The 17,448-nt window shown below is 29.0% G+C and overlaps 3 protein-coding genes across 3 annotated transcripts in view; 1 reads left to right on the plus strand and 2 right to left on the minus strand.

Annotated features, from left to right (window-relative positions):
* LOC123295252 (UNC93-like protein) overlaps window positions 1-4,764 on the plus strand; it is a 31,349-nt gene extending 26,585 nt beyond the window's left edge. Inside the window, exons 6-7 of the mRNA XM_044876524.1 lie at window positions 3,129-3,396; window positions 3,506-4,764. Coding sequence (XP_044732459.1) covers window positions 3,129-3,396; window positions 3,506-3,813 — 576 coding nt within the window. The 3' untranslated portion in view covers window positions 3,814-4,764. The remainder of the gene's footprint in view (window positions 1-3,128; window positions 3,397-3,505) is intronic.
* Window positions 4,765-5,900: 1,136 nt separating this feature from the next.
* Window positions 5,901-10,808, minus strand: LOC123296811 (cytochrome P450 4C1-like). Its single transcript, XM_044878467.1, has 9 exons — window positions 10,497-10,808; window positions 8,187-8,387; window positions 7,899-8,084; window positions 7,646-7,715; window positions 7,236-7,536; window positions 6,834-6,902; window positions 6,531-6,699; window positions 6,251-6,430; window positions 5,901-6,108 (listed from the first exon to the last, which is right to left on the minus strand). Exons 1-9 carry the CDS (start codon window positions 10,678-10,680, stop codon window positions 5,948-5,950), a joined length of 1,521 nt encoding a protein of 506 aa, XP_044734402.1. The 5' UTR covers window positions 10,681-10,808; the 3' UTR covers window positions 5,901-5,947.
* A 3,495-nt stretch (window positions 10,809-14,303) lies between these two features.
* Window positions 14,304-16,813, minus strand: LOC123297002 (40S ribosomal protein SA). Its single transcript, XM_044878751.1, has 5 exons — window positions 16,731-16,813; window positions 16,353-16,489; window positions 16,027-16,235; window positions 15,476-15,702; window positions 14,304-14,762 (listed from the first exon to the last, which is right to left on the minus strand). The coding sequence occupies exons 2-5, from the start codon at window positions 16,457-16,459 to the stop codon at window positions 14,373-14,375; spliced, it is 933 nt and encodes a 310-aa protein (XP_044734686.1). The 5' UTR covers window positions 16,460-16,489; window positions 16,731-16,813; the 3' UTR covers window positions 14,304-14,372.
* Between the last annotated feature and the right edge of the window lie 635 nt (window positions 16,814-17,448).

Here is a 17,448-nt window from a genome sequence, read left to right on the forward strand (position 1 = left end):
GATTACTTTTATTTTCAATCGAGCAAAAAGTAAAGACAAAAAATAATACAAGCGTGAGTCGATGTGAGTACTTACACATCGAGGGTTCCATACAAGTTATAAGTGGATTGACAGTAAATTTTTTTTTTGAACTATTGTAAATAGAATAAATTTATTGATTTTTATCAAATTGATTTTTTAAATAATCTCGAAAAGTATTCCTCAGATCGAAATTTGGTGAAAGCTTGTTCATTCGTCTTGATACGCTTAATTCAGTAATCTTCTACATTTCTACAATAACAGAGTGATCAGAGGAGGAATGTGTAATAATATTCCTTATATGTTTTTCAAATATGTATACAGACACTTAATGCACTAATAAAAGCCCATTTTACACCATTTTGTTACGGAATCCTAATTTTAAATGTAGTTAGATATCTACATTCGTTGTTTGAACAATCATCAAACCTTCCTTTCAAATCCAAAGTTGAAGGGAAATGTATTTATGTAAGGGAATTGCGATGTCGCTTGATTTTTATATTTATATATCGACCCACTATATAGGCAACCCGCAACGGAAAGAGAAACTTGTAACTTAGAAAGCATCAAAGACATCGAAAAATATATGGAAAAAGTTTTTTTCATATATATATATGAATTGAATGATTTTTTATTACGTGAGTACACGGAGAAAAACTTCTAGTTAAAATACGGAAGTCGTTTTATTGAAGAATTATAAATTTACCCTCAGTTAAAAGTACAACAAGAATTAAAACTACTAATAATAGAATCAATTGATTAAATATTCCGTATATAATGATTTTCTTTTTTGAAAAAATTTTTAAACCAAAATTGTCCAGCTTTAAAAAAGAAAATTTCTTATATTAAAAGAGTTCAGCGTTTCCAAAAAAAATGATCAATGAGGAAATGGAATGTTTCCCTATATTGACCCAATTTTTTGTCAGTTTTTACTCGATTCCCAGAGAAAAATCTCTCCGTGTTTCTAATATTGACAAAGAATTGGTTGCTCCTTTTTTTTGTTTCATAATCCCTAAAGCATCATTCTTTTTAATGGTTAACTTTATATCCATTTTCGATTTTTAAGTTTTTTTCCCTTCAGGTCTCTTTACCAAAATTGGTTTTTTAATAAATTTAAAAACATTTAAAAATTAAATTAATTTTTAAAATACTTTGACATGAAAATTGATTCTCTGCTTGAAAACCAATTATTAAAGAGAGAAAATATATAAGAGAAAGTATTCTGGAGCTACCAATATTGAAAAAAGGAAAGATGTCGTGGGATACCTGGCAGGAACTATGTTCGTATCGTTTCTTCGTATATTATAAATGTAGCGCCTACTTTTTTAATAAATAAGACATACTGAAGAGGGGCAAGATGCCCGCCTCGTAGCCTCGGTTAAACAATAGTCATTACCCAGCACTGTAGGGTTTAAAATGAGGGATAGATCATGGAATTTGATAAAAGAATAAGAATAGTGTCGCGTAGACAGGAAAAACAGAATAGAGAAATGAATAGATAAGATTGAAACGAGTTGCAATTTTACGATCTTAGTATTAATTCTCTCTTTCTGCAGGATTTTCCATGCAATGACAAACATCTAATTGAGTATGCCAAATGCACGTATTAAATATTTATCGCACAGAAAACAGTGCATGATCAGATTACTTGAATAAAGATACATAAATTTAACTTATCCAGGTTGCAGGTTGTAGGTTGCAGGTACCTGTGCTATAGTCAAGTGTTTATTTGATATCATATCATCCATATTACATTTTTTATTTTTTACATGGAAATCTACTTGATTTTTCATCACAATTTTCTTATTATAGCCGGTGAACGATGAATACATATAATACATAACACACAAATATAATTTAATATAGTTTTTATAAATAAATGCATTTTCCTTAGACATGGATGATGGCATCATATTAGATAAGTGATGCTACCTACACAATTTACACATTTACTTTTCACAAACAATGTGATCTATGAAAATCTATTCTCACTTATTTTCTTTTAAAATCTATCTGTGAAGTTCAGAAAGCTTCCTAAATTTTCTGTTACATATTTTCCAAATACTAAAATCGCGACTACTATACAAAATCACGCTCTAAAAAGTATGAAACAGGACAATATTCTCATCTAAAACTGTTATGATCGTTCCGTGGAAAGCTTCTTAATCTTAGAGGTCTCTTGGCGGTATTGACGGAACACCTGTCTCCATCGGGAGTCAGATATATACGTGGATAATTCTATTGTAACTATGTGGTTCTCAATTTTTTTTTTCGAAGAAACATTTCTTGGTATTTTTTACAAATTTTACAAAGTAACTATAAGTTTACCCATTTAGAGTGTTCAGTGATAAATCATCCAATACTGCTGTAAATTTGATGGCAGTAACAGAATTAGGGAAGATCAAGTATTTTATATTTTGCCAGTGTTATGTGGTAGTGTTTTGTATTAGGTCTGGCGCCAAGCGGGTCGTTCGATAACCATTTCTAAACAGTAGGAAGATTAAGTTGTAAAACAATTCTCAAACGATATTTTCTCTTTTTTCCTAATAGTCGAGTAATTCTTTTTCTTAGAAAAGATCATGTTGTCTTGGCATTTCCTCAAGCTGAACAATCAATGAAAAATTTTGCCAGCTATACAAATATTCATGAAAGAAAAGTTGATAGACATAAGCTTTGCAACCGTTCCAACCGTTCTGAAATAACTGTCAAATACTACGGCAGACACTGGTTCGTGTTATGTGATAAACTATTTTCACTCCTTGCCTACATAAATTTTGTATGACATGGAAAATTCATGTTTTTCTTTTGAAGATAGTTTTTACTTGTCAACATATTTGTAATCATACCAAACATATTTATAAATAATATCTTAGTGATATACAGGGTGGAACATTTTAAACTATATTTAGGTATCATGTTCTGACATCAAATTGGATCCATATCTCTTACCTTTTAGAATCTAAATTAAACAACTCCGAGATATAGATCCAATTTGATGTCAGAACATGATATCCAAATAGTTCCACCCTGTATACCATATGAAAAAAATTTCTACTTAAACTTTTCAGAAATAAATTTCAATAATTGGTCTTTCTTTTGCTCCGTTCCAGTCGTTCGTGTCATGCGGTTGGGGTATCAGTAATATTGGATTCGTAATGATGTTGTATGGAATCTCAAATGCTGTAGCAGCCACTTGCACGGGTGCTTGTACGAAGATGATTGGACGTGGTCCAATGATTGCCATTGGTACAACAATTCATGTGTCCATTTTGGTTACATTAGCAATCTGGAAGCCACATCCAACCGATAGACTGATATTCTTTATCGTTGCTACATGTTGGGGCGTTGGTGATGCAATTCTATTGATTACAATTAATGGTAAGTGACCTACAGAATATTTGATCATTATTTTTCGAAACATTCGAGATGTATACTCTTTGAAACCATATTCGGTTTAAAACAAAAAATTTTTGTTTATTTGTTACAGCTTTAAGTGGAATTTTATATCCAGGAAACGAAGAAGCTTCCTATAGTAACTTCCGTTTTTGGGAATCGGTTGGAAGTGTTTCCGGTTACTTGTTAAGTGCATATTTATGTACTTCCATTAAAATATATTTAATAATGGGTTTATTATTTATTGGCATTGTTGGCTACACAATTGTTGAATATTGTGAACAAAAATGTCAGGCAGCCAAAACTGCAACAATACAAATAACCAGTGATAATAAAATATTTGAACTTGTTCCAACAAATATTACTACAAGCAATAATACAACGGATGATATTGTCGAATAAAATGTTCAATTTAGATAAATAATTTAATTATTTAATTGAGTATTTTTATGTCAACAGCAAACGCAGATTTAGAAAACGGCTTTGGCGTCACATGTGACTCCAAAATTTGAATCACTTTCATGATTTTTGTGAAGTTAAAAAAACTAATGATTTGAATATTTGCCAAACGTTTTGAGCTCCTCACACGTTCAGAGTTTAAACTATTTATCAGAGACTCAAACCCTTTCATGTTTACAATATTCTGTATATTTTATATTGTCATATTAATCAATAATTTTAAAGTTATTCTCTTTAACCGATTGATTAAACCATCTTTTTACTATGTAACGAAAATTGAAGTAGCTGACATCTGATGTCCGAGATTAAAACTCATCAGTGATTCAAACCCTTTTTATGTTTATAACATTCTGTATATTTATATATATTCATATTAATCAATAATTTTAAGGTTTTTCTCTTTTACCGATCGAACCATCTCTTTATTATGTAAAAGGATTGAAGCCTATACTATTATCGTAATTCGCAACGAAAATCGAAGTGGCTGACATCTAAAATTCAAAATTAAACCAGGCGTTATGATCTCAAAAATACTCCTAGATGGATTCTTGGCGTATAGACTCATTTTCACAGTCGGATTCATAATAAAATTCACTAGACGGTAGATATTTTTTTCCAAGCTAGGAAAATACCGGAAAAAGTAAATTGCAGTATTTAGAAAGTGTAAAAAGTAAAATAAACGGTAGCGAAAAAACAAATCATTGTTATTGAGATTTTTACTCATGTTAAAACTTTTAAAGGCCCCATCTTCCGAAGTTACTTAGAATTATAAGCAAGAAAATGATTATAATATATATTTTCTTTTTGTTGTTTGTGAAAAACATACCTTATTAAAGACCCAAACCTTGCTTAAGGTATTTCCAGCATGGTATCTGCAGTTCCTATGCTAAAGCTATGGTTAAAATTTTTTTCGACATAATTTAACGAAAAATTAAATTTAAGAATTTAATAATGCTTACTATTAATTCCCAAAGTTTCAGAAATTTTGACCGTTTAAAATGGGAAATAATTATGCCAACGTCCCAATTTCGATCAATTTACGTCAAAATTAATATCTCGAAAGTGAAAATTAATTTCTAAATTTTTTTTTTTAGAATTTTATTGTATAAACATTTTTTTCTACTTTTTCTTCAATATATAATAATATCATAAAAAATAGTTGGAGAGACCGGACATTTTACATGCTTTAAATGGGACATGACCCTCAAAATCGCGAACTTTGTCTTTAAATATCTCGCGATCTAAACGGCCAAAAATTATGAAATTTTAGGAATTCATAAATAAAGCTATTATAAACCCGAGAAAAAAAATTCGGCCAAATCTGTCGAAAAGTGATTTCATGCTGGAACTACCTTAATGAATATTTTGCTTATATTTCATAAAATGTTTTAATATCTGTATAAATATAAATTGATATTTTAATAAAATTAGAATAAAATCTAAAAAATTAGATAATAATAGGTTTAGCTAAGAAATAAACCTTTACTAAGTATTATTAATAATTATGTTTAGATTAAATTGATTTTAAAAACCTAAATATTTTTATATTAAATTAATATAAATGTTTTTCCTATTTTTTTTTTTTTATATATTTATTTTCAAATATATGTTTCTCAGCTCAGTTTATTTATTACTATTTTTTTGTCCTTTTTATCCCAAATTATTTGAAATCTTCTGTAACTTTTTTTATACAGTGTGTTTATTTCAAAGGTATCCACTCTTAATAACTCTTGACCTGATGGGATTACTGTTTTTAGTGAAAACACTTCGATTTAGAGATCGAGGGAAGTTAAAACGTGGTACCTAGAGAATTTTAGGTTTCACCCTTTCGTCTCTAGTCACTCCAACTTTAAAATTTCAAATGTTTACTTAAATAGAATTTTCACAGAAAGGCTATTTTTTAAATTTTAATAAATCTAAATAAATTTTGGACACTGAAAGTGAAGAACCAAGAACTTATCTTTAAACAAAAATGAAAATAAACATACAAGACCTATTTTTGGTAATATTTTTTATTTGGTACAATTATTTTAATAAAATTTTAAATTTGCCTACAAAATTTTTAATAAAAATACCATCATAGTCGTTTACGAAACTTAACGCGCACCGGCTTAGAGGGACGAATCACTACATCTGTTTTAAGTGAAACAGTTTGTGGAGTATCGACTGGTTCTAAAATATATTCTTGGATTATTTTCGAAACAAATGATTTCATTTCTAATATAGCAAATTTTTGACCTAAAAAAAATGTGTATTAAAAAAAATATTTTTAGTAATTTTTAAAACAGTGGGATCCAGATATCATGTAAGCTGACCTAGAAGCCCAGCGGAGAAGTTACTAATTTTCGCTTTGTAATTTTAAGAAAAAAAATATATTTACCAATACAATTTCTTGGACCAGCACTAAATGGAACATACGTGAAAGGATTTCGCTTCACCGAATTTTCTGGTAAAAATCTATCGGGATCAAATTTATTTGGATTTGGCCAATAATTTGGATTACGATGTAAATCATATATTAATACATATACATAAATTCCTGCAGGTAAAACGTAATCCTCTGGAATATATGAAATTAATTAGACTTAAAATTTCTGGATACCTTCGCTCGCTCTTATTTGCCATTTTTCATGGTTTACAAGTAGCTCGACTTTACTTACTAAGTACCAAATCTTCTGTAAGCGTTCGCCCAACCACTGGAACAGCAGGATACAGTCGAAGGCTTTCTTTAATACAACGTTCAAGATATGTCATTTCCATTAAGTCATCGTAGGTTGCTTGTCTTTTGGAATCACCAAAAATTGTCTTCATTTCTTCATAAATTTTGTTCTAAAATAAAATTAGAGACTTGAATGATTTATTTCGCAAGTTGTTTTTGGAATTCTCTAAAAGTTACAAACAAAGGAATTTTTGTTTGCAATTTTTGAAAACAAAAACTTTAACTTTTGCATAGCCACACTTACTTGTATTTCAGGATGATTTGCTAGGAGCATTAAAAACAAAGATAAACCCATCGATGTGGTATCGTGTCCCTAAAAACAAATAAATTTCAATTAAGATCTGTTCTTTTTAAGGCAATTCTTCCCAAAATTAAGTGCACAGAAGTAAAAGAGTCAGGCAGCGCAGAATTAATATAGTTCACTTTTAGCATATATGTCTCTCAACCTCATCGCGAGATCAAATATGGCAAAAGGAGCCACGAATGTGGTACAACTACCGTACGGAGTTGAGTGGTGAAGTTGACACAAACGCATGAGTTGTTTGTATGAAAGTAATATACTGTCTAACTAGAATGTATATGGTCTCCAAGAATGTTGTGGTTTTCATCTTAGAAAATAACAATTTTATAGAAATGATAAGCTTACTTCAAACATAAAAGTATCGACTTCTTCTCGAATATCTTCGTACGATAAACTATTATCCAGTTTCATTTGTTTGATCAACAAGTCCATCATTGGTAATTTATATTTGCCGGTATCCAAATTTTTTGTATGTTGGACTTGTGTTAAATCCCAATTTGTTAGACGTTCTTTGATCACATTACTTGTAAATGTTCGTAACGATTTGATAATCGTGTATAATCGCCAACGTTGTGGGGTAAATGCATAAGTTATTTCGGAATAGAACCATGGTTTTGCCATGCGATCCGTAAATATATCACCAAATCTATATCAAACCAAAAATTTAATTCAGAAATATTTTTTGAAAATGTAAAATGACTCAATTGGTGATTGAACACGGAGAACTAAAGATACTAAGAGTGAACTTTACTTACTCATGAATGTTGCTCTTATATGTTTGAATTCCTTTCTGTTCCGATTCAATATTTAAGCCCATTGTGGTTTCTACAAACAAAAATTTTATTTTAAAGCTGCCATGGTAAGCAAACTGGTAGAAATCGACACGTACGCATGTGAGATATGCTGCGTGTGTCTAGTCTAGAATATATATTATTATTAATTGCTTAGTGTGATTCTAATTCCCAAGCCATTAAGCCATTACAGCCAACTTTACAAAAGTATACAAACCACATAAAGAATATAAAGAATGCTTTACAATGATTGGTATCACATTCGATTCAGACTTGGGGCATTCTTTATCAATGTCCTCCATTGAGTGTTCACTTTGACCTTCAAATATTGGGATAAATCCTTTTAAAATATTAAAATGAAATGCAGGTGTTAGAATTTTTCGTCTTGTTCTCCATTTATCTCCTAGAAACATTAAAAAAATTGCATTGAAAAACGAAGTCAATCTGCTTCGGCTCTTATTTTGGAAAATACCAATTACGGGTTAAGTAAGATTGGTATACTTGCCAGTACTGGTAAGAAGTCCTTCTCCCAACCATACAGTCAACATGTCGTACGCTTCACTCTTCATTAAGTTTTTATTATCCGTTAATATTGCCTCCACATATTCAGGATCCAATAAGAACACTGAGACACGATTCAAGCCCCAAAGTTTGAAAATCTTTGGATATTGTACACATAATTTTCTTAATTTAAGCCAAATGATTTCTATAAAAATTAAATCGTTAAACTTTAATTTACATATAACTATATACATACTATGGCTACTGTTATAAGTGACCTGCGTCTTTTCAAATTATCAGACAATGCGTTCCAAGATATTCTAAAACAGCTTATATATAATAAATAAACTAGCTCGGCTACGTGATTATTAGTATTAGAAGAACATGTTTTAAAAATAGTTCATATAAAAATAGTTTTGAAGTATTTGTTATTACTTCTTAATTACATTCGAAACATGTTTGCCTAATACACTTATTATTATATTAAAATTTAAATTCAATTATATATCAACTATTCGATATTGAGTAAACAATATTTAGTGAGCAGATTAATTAATACCTGTCCAACACGTAAATAAAAATAAAGTTTGTATTTTGAAATGAGGCAGACCTTCAAACGTTTAAAAAATCAAAATAAATATAATCTGATAGTTTATAGTCTAACAAAAATGTGCCCTTAGGCTCATTCAATAAAAAAAACAAGTAACAGCATTTAATAATTATAACATTTAGCAACTTTTTAATACTTTGTATTAAAAAAAGCCATAAATTTTCCAGCCTTGTCAAAGAGGGAAGTAAATTTTTCAAACGATTAGGTAAATTAGCTTTAATAACACTAATTATTTCAATTTGTAATACATTTTTATCGAAAACAATTCTATTAAAAATGGTAATACGGAAAATTAAATTATTGTATAAAATACAAAAAAAAAAAGTATAACAAATGAAAGTAACATCTTACAGAATTAATTGATTAAATATCTTAAATATACAGAAATAAATTAATATGTCAAAATTATAGCGAATCCATAATAATTATGATTATTATAAGAAAAATGTTTAAGATAAAAATTGTTTATTTTTAAAAAACGTAATTTTAACTTTTCTTGCATCTTGTGGTGGAAGGTACTATTTAAAATGATTCTCTTGATCCACAATTCTACTCTTCATGTTTGAACTCAAAGTAATTCTTCAAAAAAAGTAAATAGCGAGTTAAGTTTGCATAAAAAATAAAAATCTAGGTATATGAAAACGCTTAATTTAAAAATTCTTAATATTAAAATTCGATTAAAATTTTGAATATCTGATTGAATTTAATCTCTTAATTAACAAAAACAATTAGTTTGCACATTTGAATCAGAATAGAATGACTTTTAGTTTTTATAAAAAAATTAGATGTAGATAACATTTGTTTAATTAATGTTCGTTTATTTTTAATCGTGTCTATTTTAAGTACAAAACTTTATTTTATTTAGAATGATTAAGTTTTGCTAGACTTTTCTCAACTTAATATACAACTTTTATTCCCCTAAATATCATTTATAACAACGATACATATTATAAAGCAGAATTTTTCAAAATTTGTTACAAATTCGAATTTCCAAAAGACCATTTATCGAACGTATTCGAATACAATTTTAAAAAATATATCTTTTTAATTTTGATGGTGAATTATGTTATTTATAACTTGTCAATATAAGACGAAAAGTAAGAATAAAATTTATCGATGTCCGATTCAATTTTCTATAATTATTCAGCTTTGGATATTTCGAAAACCAAGGCAGATATCGAAAAGTTTTATTCTTATTTTTCGTCTACATACACGAATTTGTAATAAAATTCGTCATCAAAGTTAAAAGTAAGATAAAAATAGTTTCAACCCTTAATCTAGTCAGCTCGTGCATCCCTTATATGGATGGAGACACTTGGTACTTTCAAAATAAGTCGTTTTTTTGAGATTTCTCCAATATATCATGTTTTTTATATCGATTTTCAATAATTTTAACAAAATAAAAAAAAATACGTGATTTCTTATATAAAATTTAATTTAATTTTAAGTTTGAAACTATATCATTTTAAATAAATATCATTTGTCTAGCGTGTTTTTTCCTAAGCGGTACATATTTAGACCGTGAGTATATTTTTCGTCACCTAGACAAAATAAGCTTGAAAATGAGGGGTGAATGATGGAATTTGATAAAGGAATAAGCAAGCTAAGGTTACGGCAGAAAAAAACTTGCTAGGTATAAGATTGAGATCAAAGCTACAAGCGCGTGTGTATTTAAAAAATGTGTATAATAGACTTGATACTTACCAGGTGAGCCAGCAATATGATGCATACTACCTATAATTGGTATTTGTGATGGTCCCGGTATATTTTGAACATGTTTCCTAATTCGTTTGGACCAATGCATGCGTGCATATTTCCACCAAATATCCAATAATTTTAATGTTAGCAAGGTAACGCATGTTATTAAAAATAATTGTAATGGATTCATGATTATAATTGTTTTATAAAAATAAATCACTTTTTAATAAAACATTGCCACTACTAAAGTATGTACGTCTGTCTTATCTCATTCAACATCAACAACAGAACTTATCAAACTGTTTAATTATAATTAATAACTTATAATTAATGAGTTCCTTCTTCAAGCACTCACTCGATGCACTTGCCCACTATCTCAAATAAAATACATTTTTTAGTGAACTTTGGATACTATTTGAATAAATTTATGTATAAATATTTAATATTGTTAATATTTAATGACCCAAACATTGCAACAAAAATAACAAAAATGCATCAAATCGCATGAATTTGTAATTATATTTATAATCAATTATTTTAAAAAAAATAATTAATTATTAGAGTTAGATTGTAATCATTTTTAGTGGTTTGTTGAAATAATTATAAATCTAAGAATGTAAGATTGTTATTAATTTATACACAATGTAATTGTAATTACAAAGTGTCAATTTTTTAAAACTGTTTTTTATTTTTTATTTTAATTCATGATGATAGCCGGATTTGCTAGTTATAAAAATGTAAATTATTACTAATTACTAATATTAGATGATACTTAATTTCCCAAATCGATAATTAACGAATATCCATATCGATAATAGCACATTATCGCATCCGAAAACTGTAAAGGAACTTCCTTGTTAGAATTTTATGTTTTATGTGGTTTTTGGCGTTTTTCGATATTTTTAGAGCATTTTTTTACGTTCATATCATAACAAATTGCCTAGTTCACGATATATTAAGAGCATTTTCTTACATTTACGTCATACACATATCGTAGTTGAGTAGCCACGTGACAGCCGTACCACTTTAAGGTTCTCCAAACGTGATTTTACTTACTGCTAAGAATATAAACAATATAAACAAATAATTTAATGATTTCTTGAATGATAGGGGCAGAGAAGATTTTATAATGATAATAATAATTCATAAAGCTAATTATGTATTAATAACTAACAACAAATAACTTTGTCGCATAAGGTCACTCAGTGACGATGTAGAAAAATTTTTCGTTATCTGCCTTGGTTTCTGAATTACCGAAAGTTAAATAATAAAACAAAATTTTCAATTTTCGAAATTCTAAATATTACTCCAGATATCGAAAATTTTTATTCTTACTTTTCGTCTTATATTGTCAAGTTAAAATAAAAAGTAAAAGTTTCACGCTTTCTGAAAACATATTTCTTTCTTAATTAAAAAAAAACTTGATATTGAAATAAAGGAAAATTAAAAAAACACATATTTAATATAAATTAGGTAAATGAATAATTTTGTTGTATGTAGTGTCACCTATGATCACCGAATGGAACTATTAATTTTGTTATTTTGATGTATGTAGTGTCACCTATGAGTACCAAACCAAATTATTTTATTATGTTACGTGTACTGCCACCTATTAGTATCAAATCGAACTATTTTATTTTGTAGCATGTATTGCCACCTATTGGTATCAAACCGAACTATTTTATTATGTTACGTGTTCTGCCACCTATTAGTATCAAATCGAACTATTTTATTTTGTAGCGTGTACTGCCACCTATTGGTATCAATCCGAACTATTTTATTTTGTTACTGCCACCCATTAGTATCAAACTGAACTATTTTATTTTGTTGCATGTACTGCCACCTATTAGTATCAAAATTAACTATTTATTTTTGTTACGTGTACTGCCACCTATGAGTACCGAATGGAACTATTAATTTTGTTATTTTGATGTATGTAGTGTCACCTATGAGTACCAAACCAAATTATTTTATTATGTTACGTGTACTGCCACCTATTAGTATCAAATCGAACTATTTTATTTTGTAGCATGTATTGCCACCTATTGGTATCAAACCGAACTATTTTATTATGTTACGTGTTCTGCCACCTATTAGTATCAAATCGAACTATTTTATTTTGTAGCGTGTACTGCCACCTATTGGTATCAATCCGAACTATTTTATTTTGTTACTGCCACCCATTAGTATCAAACTGAACTATTTTATTTTGTTGCATGTACTGCCACCTATTAGTATCAAAATTAACTATTTATTTTTGTTACGTGTACTGCCACCTATGAGTACCGAATGGAACTATTAATTTTGTTATTTTGATGTATGTAGTGTCACCTATGAGTACCAAACCAAATTATTTTATTATGTTACGTGTACTGCCACCTATTAGTATCAAATCGAACTATTTTATTTTGTAGCATGTATTGCCACCTATTGGTATCAAACCGAACTATTTTATTATGTTACGTGTTCTGCCACCTATTAGTATCAAATCGAACTATTTTATTTTGTTGCGTGTACTGCCACCTATTGGTATCAATCCGAACTATTTTATTTTGTTACTGCCACCCATTAGTATCAAACTGAACTATTTTATTTTGTTGCATGTACTGCCACCTATTAGTATCAAAATTAACTATTTATTTTTGTTACGTGTACTGCCACCTATGAGTACCGAATGGAACATTTTAATTTTGCAACATGGATTACCACCTTTTAGTACCAAATGGAATTATTTCTTTTGTGATATTCATATTATATAAAATATTTAAATTAAAAAAACTTCAATTTTTGAACATTTTTATTAGAACACAACAATTATATTATTTTATAAGAATAATTAAATTTTAAAAGAAAACCAGTTTTGATTGAAAAGAATATGGGGGTACCTTTTTTCTTAATTTTGTCTACTGTCATTTGTTTTTCTAATTGAATAGCTTTTTTAACAACTTTCTACGGCTAATTTAATCCACTGCAGGAGAAGTTTATTATTGTTCATAATTCCGTAGATAAGCTGAAGAAATAGTTGGGATTTTTAAACAAGAGAGAATTGTGTTCAATTAACTCATTTCAGTGCCTGAATCGATTCAAGCTGAAATAATATTTTTAATACGTAAGACCATATTGGTTTTCTGTAGTAATTGACAATATACTTCAAAACAAAATGATTACGTACCAAGAGCCTTTTTAAATGAACGTTATATCACTTTTTAAGAACGATATGATGTTTACACCCCCCAAACATCAGATTCTTATATTTTATATATAATATCAAAATCTCATTAGCTTTGTTAGATCCAACATAATTATATGCCCCCTCCCGCCTAAAGTTCATTAGTCATGCACCTCGAGCTGGTGTACCAAAAAATAAATTAGTGTTTCAAATAAACGCAGTCTAATTAAATTTGGAGGAATATATTAATTAAAGTGGTTCAGTTGTCACATGGCTTATCAATTAGTAAACTAGGCAATTTGTATGACGTTAATGTAAGAAAATGCTATAAAAATATCGAAAAATATCCAAAATCTAATGTATTTTTATGTTTTCTTTTTGGAAAGCGACGTAAGGTAATGTATTTTGCATAAACAGAACCTGTGATAAATTTTCTTCTTGATAAAAACATTTTTGCAGCTCAATCGCAGATTTATTTTTGTAGAATTAACATTATTATTCTTCCATGAGGTACTATGTTAAAAATCACATTTGTAAAATGAAATAATTCAAAATTTTGCCCCACAAGAGGCCCCAAACCTGTGTTTATTGCGATAAAGGGGCTTGTTGCTCAAACCACTTAAAAAAAAAATAAAAAAAATAGATAATTTTTAATAATTTTTATTTGTTTTTATTTTACAAAATAAAACATTTGTATTCCGCTCTCAAAATGATTACCAACTCACATCAGATGATGCCCAATTTGGTTGTGTAGCAGCAGCCGCACCACCAGCATTTGATGGCCATTCCACTTGACTGGCCCAATCTTCACTAGCTGCTGGAATACCAGCACCAGGTGCTGGAGCACCACCTGGTGCTACAGTGACAGCTGCATCACCACCAGCCACGGCAGCTACTTCTTCAGACCAGTTCTGTGTAGTAACATCACCATCACCAGCCCATGATTCAGTGATATCGTGTGCAGGTACTTCTTGTTTGTGTGGTACCAACTCTTTGCCAGCTTGTTCTTCTTTCTCTGCCTCATCCGGATCACGATAGAAGAATAAATCTACAACTACATCCCATTTGGTTTCACGTGGAATTGAACCACGTAATCTTAATACCTTTTAACAAATTTAATTTAATTTAATTAGTTAATTTTAATTAATTATTGATATGTAATTATTAATTAAATACATTTCAATCAGGTGGAAAAATTAATAATATCATATTATTTATTTGAATAATCAATAAATAAATATGGAACGGTTTCAAATTCATCATTTTATTTTTATTTAATTTAATTTGATCAATTCAACCAATTTTCTTCATCTTAGATTCTATCTAGACTGTCCATTTGCTTCTAAACGCTGCTAATTTTTATTAACAAGTGAAATTTACAAAATTTAATCCCCGACAAATTTTTCGGCTACGGAACCCTAAACTAGCATTTAAGGGTTCCGTAGGGTTTTAACACTCTCCATTAAATTACCTTTTTCCTGAAAGCCTTTTCCAAACTAAGCCGATTTGGAAGATCATCGACACATAGCGTTAAATAATTAATTGACTGAGTTAATTGTTGAAATATCATGTATAAATAGTGGTGTTTGCATTATTTTTCATAAATTGGAAGAATTTAAAATTTCAAGTATTTTCTAGAATTGTTTTTGCGTTTTTCGAGAATGTTTCACAAGACCACTCGTTGAAGCTACCTACAAATTAGCTCTAGTATAGGACCTCCATTTTAAGATAGTCATCAAATGATCAAACATCCTGCATATAATATTTAGGGGAGCACCAGGAAATAAAAAAATTAAAAAAAAGACTTAGAACTAACCTCACGTGCCAACAACCACCACATTAAACCAATTGAATATGTTGATTTGGTGTTGCATGGAATCGAAATATCAACGAAACGTAACGGACTGTCTGTATTACAGAACGCAATTACTGGAATATTAACATATGATGCTTCTGTGATTGGTTGATGATCAGTTATTGGATCTGTTACAATCAATAATCTTGGTTCACGGAATGCTGCTTGAATTTGATTTGTAAATGCACCTAAAAACCAAAACAAAAATCAAAATTAAAATATTTATATGATTTTAATGTTCTACTAATACTTATTATTTAAATAATTCAGTCTTATTATAAATTGTAATCATGATTTATTAATTCAGTGGTTCCTTAGATTAATTTGTCATCATTTTATTTACGAAAATTAATAGTTTTCGAATTAGTACAATAGGGTATTCTACTATTTTTGAAAAAGCCCTTCAAAATATTGATTTTACTAATAAAAAGCCATCAAAAATTTATTTCGGAAAAATACACACGCTTTCTTGCCAAAAACTTAAATTTTAAGTTAATTCTTAAAAAACTTACCAGGGGTAAATCGTCCGGCAATCGGTGTTGCACCAGTGTACGATGCAAATTTCAATACAGCACGTTGTCCATGTGGTCTTGAAGATATTACGAACACTTCAGCGGGATGTTCAATGGCAACGATTGCACGAGCTGCGAGTAATAATTTCTCCCATGTTCGACGTAAATTGATTATGTGAACACCATCCGATCTCCGTTTGTACACATATCTATAAAAAAACAAATACAATAATCTACATAATCATCTTCAAAAGTCCTGGAAAACGCTCCAGGTAAAACTACCAGATGACCTATACTGTTATTTATGTATTAAAATATGAACTTACTGTTCCATTTGGAAATTAATATTATCAGTACCCAAATGAGTACATGCTGCAAGCATTTTCGTCACATCGTCTTCTTTGAGACTTAACACTTCCAGACCTCCCGACATTTTAACGTTATCTTGGAGCTACGACGTAACCTAAAACAAAATAAAATTAAGCTCAATACGTGTCTCTTAAATCACACAACACATGTAATACACCGATTATCAAAGTTTTAAAATATGTCACATTTTTATCATATTGAAACTATTTTATGACATAAATACTTATTAAATATGTTTAATAAATATTGAATATTGTAAATTCAATTCGATTTTAAATAAATATTAATTGATTGATTTAATAAAAATAGATTTTGATTCAAAACATGATACTCACGTATGCGATGCCACTGGGAGAATAAATGAAAAGAATTGTTTTATTTATTGTAGTTGGTATTCACTGATTTTCTAGTTGTGTGAGTGTTTAAACGCTAGAGGTCAGCAATGTTAAAAAAAAATTAAAATATTTGGCGGTTAAATTTAAAACATATTTACAGAGTTACAAATATTTAAATATAAAAGATTATTATTATCACAACTCTCAATTAATTCAATCTTTGTAGTTTTTCATTTTCATATTTTATACTGTTCAAATAAAAAAAACAACATCTTTTAAAATAAAACAACTTTAACAAGCAAATGTTCAACTCTATTTAGGGTGCGTTCTAGTATGCATTGTGACCACAATAAGGTATGAAGTTTATTCAGTATACTGTCACCCCGTTTTCAAATGAAAATAATTTTCATTAAAAACTGTTCAACGAAATAAATTATTTCTTGAATTTTGTTATAGTTAAATGTTCAAGATTATGAAATATATCAAAGTATATTAAGTTTAATTCCAAGTTTGTAACGCTTAAAAATATTGATGCTACCAACAAAATTTTGGTATAGGTTTTCATAAAATCACCTAATTAGTCCATTTTTGGTTACCTATCCGTCTGTCTGTCAGCACGATAACTCAAAAACGAAAAAAGATATCAAGCTGAAATTTTCATAGCGTGCGCAGGACATAAAACGTGAGGTCGAGTACGTAAATGAGTAACGTAGGTCAA

This window comes from Chrysoperla carnea, chromosome 3 (genome assembly GCF_905475395.1).
Source record: "Chrysoperla carnea chromosome 3, inChrCarn1.1, whole genome shotgun sequence".
NCBI classification, from domain to species: domain Eukaryota; kingdom Metazoa; phylum Arthropoda; class Insecta; order Neuroptera; family Chrysopidae; genus Chrysoperla; species Chrysoperla carnea.

What these genes read in the sequence shown, in the direction of transcription:
- LOC123296811 (XM_044878467.1), bottom strand. Translation starts at nt 10,680, where the DNA reads ATGAATCCATTACAATTATTTTTAATAACATGCGTTACCTTGCTAACA. An exon ending in TCATATTGCTGGCTCACCTG is followed by an intron (nt 8,388 to 10,496) that starts GTAAGTATCAAG and finishes TAATTTTTATAG; the next exon opens with AAATCATTTGGCTTAAATTA. An exon ending in TTCTTTATATTCTTTATGTG is followed by an intron (nt 7,716 to 7,898) that starts GTTTGTATACTT and finishes TTTTGTTTGTAG; the next exon opens with AAACCACAATGGGCTTAAAT.
- LOC123297002 (XM_044878751.1), bottom strand. Translation starts at nt 16,459, where the DNA reads ATGTCGGGAGGTCTGGAAGTGTTAAGTCTCAAAGAAGACGATGTGACG. An exon ending in ATTAATTTCCAAATGGAACA is followed by an intron (nt 16,236 to 16,352) that starts GTAAGTTCATAT and finishes GTTTTTTTATAG; the next exon opens with ATATGTGTACAAACGGAGAT. An exon ending in TGCCGGACGATTTACCCCTG is followed by an intron (nt 15,703 to 16,026) that starts GTAAGTTTTTTA and finishes TTTGGTTTTTAG; the next exon opens with GTGCATTTACAAATCAAATT.